Raw genomic sequence first — 8251 nt, 5'->3', positions numbered from 1 at the left:
TATAGCCTGTGTATTTCTTCTCTCCCTCCCCCATTAATCTGGCACAGTCAACAGCTCCCATGTTCTGGATCTCTTTCCTAAATTTAAGAACTCAGATCAACAAGTACATATTATTAGATATATGAGCAATGAGAGAAAGGTTCTACCATATAAGCTATTGATTGGTCAGATATCCAGTACCAAAGAGTAGTAATAAATAAAGCCTGCAAAAAGAGATTGGTTCACCGTATGTCCAAAGGACAAGTAGGGCCAGATCCTCTGCTGATGTAAACTGGAAGTACCAGGACTTCATGGTCTGTTGCCACTTAAAGGAGCAGACTAGTTCTGGTTCGGAAAAGAAACTTTCAGTTTAGCAGTGGCGGTCTCTAATCGATGGATTATATGCACAGGGCTTGCAAGAGCAGAAAAAAAACCTGAGTCTACTATGTAGAATACCCAAACCCTTCTCCGCTAAAGACCGCGCTAGCGGAAGAAAGAGAAATGATCCTGATCTTCTACTCCCCTGTCCCGGCTGCACCAACGTGCTCTACTCAGTAAATCAGCATCAGTTAAACTGGAGAAGTGGATGGAAACCCCAGCTGCTCAGATTACCCGCTCTTGGGATCTGGCATCCACGGCTGAGGACAGACCAATCAGATCGGACACTGGATCAACTCCCGCCAACCACCCCCTGAGCGGGACCCTCAGAGACCAGAAGCTCTGGAGTCAGATCTACAGCAAGGGAAATCCTTCCACTATCGCCCTTCGCCCGCGCCCTCTTTTTCCACCGGCAGACTTTCCCTTCTCTGGTGCTGAACTTAGAGAGTTACTGATCGCTATGGTATTTATCAAGATACCCAGAGAGTCATGTCTTCTCCTATTCCACAAAGCAGACAAACCCGCAAAATACAAGAACAGAGATGATTCCTATCTCCTCTGCCCGCTCTCCACCAATTCTCGGTGCGCTGACCGAGCCTTACCCCTCGTAGATCTAAACAAAGAGAATGCCCCTCCCTTGCCCTTAATGCCTTGACCCTGAACAGAGAAAACGGTCAAACAAGTCTTGAAAGAAAACTTGATATAAAAAGAGAAGAGAAGACATCAGAATATAAACTCTGCATCAAGATGATCTACAGGGCTATGGCATAAGAAAATAGAATAAACAGATCTGAAGATCTCAAAAGATATATCCAATTTTAAACCATCCTCCAGCAGATTACAACAATGTGAATACAATACAATAATAAACCTATTGCTGTTTTCCTTTATGTACTCACATCTTCGGTAACAGCGAAAGCGGAATAAGAACGACTTGGAGTTGATATAGAAAGAAAACCCTCTTCCTCAATCATAGTCGCATGATGAGAAGCCGAGAGAAAACACACAGGCAGAACAAACCCAAACCCAGAAGTTCCCTCCCTCACTTTGAAAAATCCGGTTTCCTGATTGGTCCTCTGGTCAGGTGTTTGGTTCCCTCTGTTAACCCTTTACAGGGAAAAGAAACATTAACCCTTAGCTATCTGTTTAAGACACAGGCCCCTGACCCTCCCTGCTTCTCGCCCCCCCGTTCCCCCGGGATTCTTACCACATCCAACACCCCCGTTCCCTGATGGCAAGCCCCCCAGGACTCATGCCCCATCCACCACCCCCTGCTCCCTGTCCCCTGACCACCCAGGACCCTCCACCCCTGACTGCCCCTCACCATATATGAATGTATGTATGACATAACTGCAATATGTTTTATGCTACATATGCCACGTATCGTATCTATGTAAAGGTTATGATCTACTGAATCTATTAATCCTATGTGTATGCACATATCATTTCTGTATTCAAAGTTATAAATATTGGCTGCATACTCAGGCATGGCCAGTGCTTCTATTTAGGCGACCAGGATTTCGGGGGGCGGTATTTTGCCAGGAGGGCAGCAGGCGGCTCCAGTGGAGCATCCACAGGCACGCCTGCAGCAGGTCCACCGGACGCGCGAGAGCAGCGGACCCTCCGCAGGGATGCCTGCGGGAGGTCCACCAGAGCTGCGGGAGGGGCAGCGAAATGGATAGAGCCGGCCCTGCACCTAGGGTGCCAGAAACCCTCACGCCGCTCCTCTACTCAGGGCCAGGGCAACCCATTAGGTGACCTAAGCGGTCGCCTAGGGCACTAGCATTTGGTAGGCGGCATTTCGGGTCCTTTAGCGGCAACTGCAGTGGCCGGATCTTTGGCTGCCCCGGTCGTCACTGGCATTTAGGTGGAGGGAGCTGGGGCAGGAAAGCGCGGGGAGGGTTGCCTGCAGCAAGGGGGGGCACGGGACGCAGGAGAACCGCTCCCCGTCCCAGTTCACCTCTGCTCCGCCTCCTCCCCTGAGCACGCCGCCCCACTCTGCTTCTCTCCCTCTCCCTCCCAGGCTTGCGGCACCGAACAGCTGTAACGGGAAGCTTACAGGGTGATGTTTTTATCTATATTCAATTCTTAGACAGATTTGCGTGCATTATTTTATTTTGCTTGGTAATTCACTTTGTTCTGTAGGTTACTACCCGGAACCACTTAAATCCTACTTTCTGCATTTAATAAAACCACCTTTTAATTAACCCAAAGTATGTATTAATACTTGGGGGGGCAAACAGCTGTGCACCTCTCTCTGTCCGTGTTGCAGAGGGTGACCAATCTATGAGTTTAAGCTTTATACAGGGTAAAATGGATTTATTTAGGGTTTGGACCCCGTTGGGAGTTGGGCTTCTCAGTATTAAAGACAGGAACACTTCTGTAACTTGCTTTCAATTAAACCTGCAACTTTGGGGGCACGTGAATCATGCCCCGGGTCTGTGTTGGAGCAGACTGGCGTGTCTGGCTCAGCAAGACAGGGTGCTGGAGTCCTAAGCTGGCAGGGAAAGCAGGGGCAGAAGTAGTTTTGGCAAATCAGTTGGCAGCTCTCATGGAGTTTCTGTGATCCAACCCATCACAAGAGGTTTTCCTCATTTCAGTGCGGAGTGGTGTAGGAAGGGTCAATAAAGGTACACAAGAATGTGTTCTTGTCACAAGGTTTGTCAGCCTCAGCCTAACCCTAACCCCAAGTTTTGCCTTAGCAAAGAGACAGTGTTAGCGTTCGTGCTACTGCGCCTGTGCTCTGCTCCCAAAGTGTTCTGCAGCGGGGAGGGCAGAGCACTGGTCTGTGTGTCACTGGCCTGTTGGGGTGTCGCTGAAACAGGGCAAAGTTGAGGGTGCACTGTGAACCTTAACTCTTCATTTCCCCTTCTAAGAACCAAGAGGACAGGAATCCTTACCCAGTGAAGTCACATTCTCACAGTTCTCCTGCATGACGTCTCTGTAGAGGGCTCTCTGAGCAGGGTCCAGCAGAGCCCACTCTTCACTGGTGAAATACACAGCCACCTCCTCAAAAGTCACCAGCCCCTGAAAAAGCAAGAGCCTCCCAATCTGCCTCTGTTCCCCAGTGACAACCCCACTGTTCACAGGGGAGGATGGCCAATCACATGGAAGCTCTGGGAGGCAGGCAGGATCCCACCCCCTTCCCATCAGAGCAGCCAGGAGGCATCAGGGTGGGGGGAGAAAGAGAGAGAGTCCCTCGCCCCATCTAGCAGACAGCGATGCCAGGGGTCTTCACATTCAACACTCACCTATCAGCCAGAAGTTGATACAGGAGACGGAGCCCCCAGTAGGATCCAGGGACAGCCCCCTGGCAGCAATCCCAACACACTCCCCAGTGCCAGCACTTGGATGGGATGGGGTGTCTTTCCCAGGCCTCACTGGTGGTTGCCCTCTGGCTAGTAGGTTCAGACTCCAGTATTGGAGACTGGTACATTTCCCCAGCCCAGTCCAGGGGGGGCTGACAAACTAGGGAATTTCCACCCACAAACCCCATGGGTCTGTTGCTAGAATTTAGGCCCCACCGTAAACAAATCCCACCAGGTTTGTCACATTCTGTATCCCTCCCTTTCTCCACCCTGGGTATTTCCAGCCCCCTCCCGACCAATTGCAGAAGCACCCACCTCCTATGTATTTACTGCCTTTCTCCCACCAACAACTCCCCGATAATCCCTACCTTAGCTGGCTCCATGGCAGCCATTTTCCTTCCCTGCTCCCTGGAAGGATGGGACGTGACACTGCAGCCTGTCAGGGCAAGAAGGGGAAGTGTCAGAACAGGACAGTCACATCACATCACAGTTCCCCCCCAGCTCTTTCCTCGCATATGGATGTTCTCGACTCTGTCATGCAAACAACAGAAATACTCAAAACACAATTAGTAATGGAGGGGAGACATGTGACTTTAACTACCAAGACACCTGTTAGAAAAGGAATTCAAACAAACACAAGTGTCCAATGAGTTCTTGGAATGTGTTGGGGACACCTGCTTGCTTCAGAAGATGGAAGTAGTAACCGAGGGGATTTTAACCAGGCACCAGGCATTTTAGGTGTGAAGGAAAATCTGGTAGGCCTCAACGTTGGTCAAGCTAGTAGGCCTGAAGCATTGGCCAAGCTTGTTTTGTATATGAAGAACCAAATGAAAGGTCCCCAAAACCAAACAATGGTATTCTGTTTATAGGAGGCAGGAGAAGGCGAAGTGGAAAGTCCCCAAACAGAACAATTTGCAATAGCCAAGCTTACGACATATATAACCACAATAGAAGCGTTAGAAAAGTCAAATCGCAAAAGGACCAGACTGAGAACAACAACAACAGGAAGGGCCAAATAAGGGAGATGATTGTTCTTTTTGCTTTTGACCTGTATTGATTTTGCCATGTATTCCAAACAAGGTAACTGATGCGGAAGTATATGTAATTTGTCTGTGATTTTAAGCTTTAAAAAGCTGTGTGTTCCTTGAACCGGGCGGGGGGGGGGGTGCTCCAAATAGCTGTCACCCCTTGCATGCTCATAATCAATAATGGTGCCTCAGGCTAATCTGATTCCAAATACAATGCGTGGATCATTTTTCCACATCAGAGGGTTTATTCTGACTAACAGGCGGGAGTTAGTTAGGAAGCAGAAGGTGGAAAGCAATACGGGCGAAAGTGTTCATGAAATGATGATTTTGTGATTCCAAGAGAAGGGAAGGTGTTACAGCATGAAAAGGAGGACAACGGACTTCAGAAAGGCTGGTGATATCAGATGCCCAGCTGGGAAGCAAGCGGGCTCTGGGCTGGAGAGAGAGAGCAGGCAGAGCCCACCTGGATGCAGGGAAGACTGGGAGGTGCTGTGCTGAGGGAGGCCAGGCCTGAGGGCCCTGAGACTTTCCTATGCTGTGTTCAGATGCTCAATAAACCCTCCTGTTTTATAGTGGCTGAGAGTCACTCTGGTCTAGAGAACAGGTTGCATCATTCCCTCTGGGACTAGATGCCCAGGGGTCCAGAGCAAGTGGACTCCCTGAGGGGGCCCATGACGAGAGACAGGTGTGCTAAGGCTCAGAGAGGTGCAGTTCCAGGAGGTGGAGGGCCTTAACCCCCGAGAGAGTGAAAACCGCAAGAAGGGCTGTATAACTGAAGGAGGTTCCCCCAGGGACCGCACGGGGCCAAGAGTGGGCACAACCTGTGAGTCCCTGACACCTGGGACTTCTAGTAACTTTTCGCTGGAAAAAAAGGGGGTGTGTGTCAAGTATGGGAACAGAAGATTCTCGCTTTATGTAAATCTTATTTAAGGGTGGGGAGGAAGGCAAACGAGATGACTCCTCTTCTTGGCGTGTCTGCTCAAGAAGAAAGACTGCTAAAGCCACCTGAAGGTAAGGGAGGCGGGGAGTCCAGACTGAGACAGTGGTCCAGTCTGAAAAGAAATATAACTGGAACTCTGAACCATGGAAATTTTGCAACCTGCCTAAAATAACATTCAGGGTAAGAAATTACATTGTTCAACCTGTTTCAGAGTGGTAGCCATGTTAGTCTGTATCAGCAAAAGAGCAATGAGTACTTGTGGCATGTTACAGACTAACAAATTTATAATTTTTATCGTGTGACCTCTTTTTTAAGTATATTGAGCTTAGCGTGTGTATTTTGATTTATTTGGTTAGTGACCTGCTTTGTTCTGTCTGTTATCTCTTATATTCACTTAAAATTCACCTTTTGTAGTTAAACTGGATTATATTATAAACAAGGAATACATTTATTATGTAATTTCTAACTGGGGGCGGAGGGGGGCAGAAGTTGTGCATATCTCCCTCCACAGTGAGGGAGGGGGCGAATTTCATAAAACCTTTGGGTCTGTCCCCCTTAAAGGGAGCAGGCACCAGAGTGTTGGGGCAAGCCCCTAAGGCTGAATCTTTCCAGAGTGGATCTGTCTCCCTGCACAGCTGGGCGTGGCCCTGCCCATATGCTTGGCTGAAAGAGGCTTGTGAGCCTAGCCCAGACAGATAAAGGGGACCCAGACTAGCAGAACAGGCTGCCTCAGTGGCACCCCAGCACATCAGGCGACACCCCAAAGGGCCCAAACCCATCGCAGAGTCCCATGGGAATAAAATTCTAAGGAGAATAAAGCTCAGGAGAGCTGGCAGTTTCTCAGATCACTACTAAAGGAGCAACAGCAAACGATCACAATGCAAAGGAAAGACAGAAAGAAAGGAAGCTGCCAATAGGCGCTCTTTAATGACCGGGCAATAAAAAGGAATCCTACAAAAATTTGAATCGTGAACAAATTGCTATGGGTGAGTACAAAAGAACAGCACAAGCGTCGAATCATAGGACTGGAAGGGACCTCACAAGGTCATCTAGTCCAGTCCCCTGCACACACGGCAGGACTAAATATTATCTAGACCATCCCTGGCACATGTCTTATCCCATCTGCTCTTAAAAATCTCCAATGATAGATATTGCACAACCTCCCCAGAGAATTTATTCCAGTGCTTAACCACTCCGACAGTTAGGAAGTTTTACCTGATGTCCAACCCAAACTACTATTGCTGCAATTTAAGCCCATTGCCTCTTGTCCAGCCTCAGAGATTAATATGAACGATTTTTCTCTCTCCTCATTGTAACAACCTTTTATGTACTTGAAAACTGTTGTCATGTTCCCTCTCAGTCTTCTCTTCTCCAGACTAAACAAACCCAGGTTTTTCAATCTTCCCCTACAGGTCATGTTTGCTAGACTTTTCATCATTTTTGTTGCTCTTCTCTGAACTTTCTCCAAATCTTTTCTGAAATGTGGCATCCAGAACTTGACATAATACTCCAGCTGAGGCATAATCAGCACAGAGGAGAGCAGAATTACTTCCAAAGCACTTGCAACTCCTCCCAACTTGGTATCGTCCACAAACTTTTTAAGTGTACTCTCTATGCCATTAGTTAAATTATTGATGAAGATATTGAACAGAACCAGACCCAGAACTGATTCCAGTGGGACCCGACATGATATGCCCTTCCAGCTTGCCTGTGAAACACTTGGAACTACTCTCTGGGAACAGTTTTCCAACCAGTTATGCACCCACCTACTGGTAGTTCCATCTCAACTGTATTTCTCCGAGAAGGTCATGCAAGACAGTATCAAAAGCCTTACTGAAGTCACGATACACCATGTCTACTGCTTCCCCTCTATCCACAAGCTTGTTATCCTGACAGGAAAAAAAACATTCGGGTGGTTTGAAACGATTTGTTCTTGACAAATCCATGCTGACTGTTACTTATCACTTTAAGCATTCAGTTAGCAACACCTAGAAGATGATAATTATTTGTTCCATTATTTTTCCAGGGAATTAAAATAAGCTGATTAGTCTGTAATTCCCCAAGTCATCCTTACTCCCCTTTGTATAGATGGGCACTATATTTGCCCTTTTCCAGTCCTCTGGAATCTCTCCTACCTTCCTTGACTTTTTGAAGATAATCGCTAATAGCTCAGAGATCTCCTCAGTCAGATCCTTCAGCATTCAAGGGTGCATTTCATCAGGCCCTGGTGACTTGAAGACATTTAACCTAAGTAATTTTTAACTTGTTCTTTCTCTATTTTAGCCTCTGACCCTACCTCATTTTCACTGGCATTCATTAAGTTAGATGTCCAATTGCTACTAAACTTTTTGGTGAAAACCAAAACAAAAGGCATTTAGCACTTCTGCTATTTCCACATTTTCTGGTATTGTCACCCTCCCCCCATTGAGTACCGTCAGAATGTGGGGACAAAATCAGAAATATTAACTCACAAAAGAAGTTACCACTAGCAAGGGACATAGAAGGCAATAAGTAGGGTACTGCTTAAATCACAGGGAGGAGGGGGAATCATACCATTTTCAAGGGTTGGTCATGGCATAAATAGTTCACTTCACAGATGAGTTATACAGCTGCAAAAT

The 8251-nt window shown here is 47.4% G+C and overlaps 1 protein-coding gene across 1 annotated transcript in view; it reads right to left on the bottom strand.

Annotated features, from left to right (window-relative positions):
- Positions 1-7335, bottom strand: part of LOC116822327 (uncharacterized) — a 15156-nt gene extending 7821 nt beyond the window's left edge. Inside the window, 3 exon segments of the mRNA XM_075073533.1 lie at positions 3258-3384; positions 4034-4101; positions 6954-7335. Coding sequence (XP_074929634.1) covers positions 3258-3384; positions 4034-4101; positions 6954-7155 — 397 coding nt within the window. The 5' untranslated portion in view covers positions 7156-7335.
- Between the last annotated feature and the right edge of the window lie 916 nt (positions 7336-8251).

The sequence above is a fragment of the Chelonoidis abingdonii genome, chromosome 18 (genome assembly GCF_003597395.2).
Source record: "Chelonoidis abingdonii isolate Lonesome George chromosome 18, CheloAbing_2.0, whole genome shotgun sequence".
Classification (NCBI taxonomy): Eukaryota; Metazoa; Chordata; order Testudines; family Testudinidae; genus Chelonoidis; species Chelonoidis abingdonii.
This window is presented reverse-complemented; position numbering and strand designations above follow the sequence as displayed.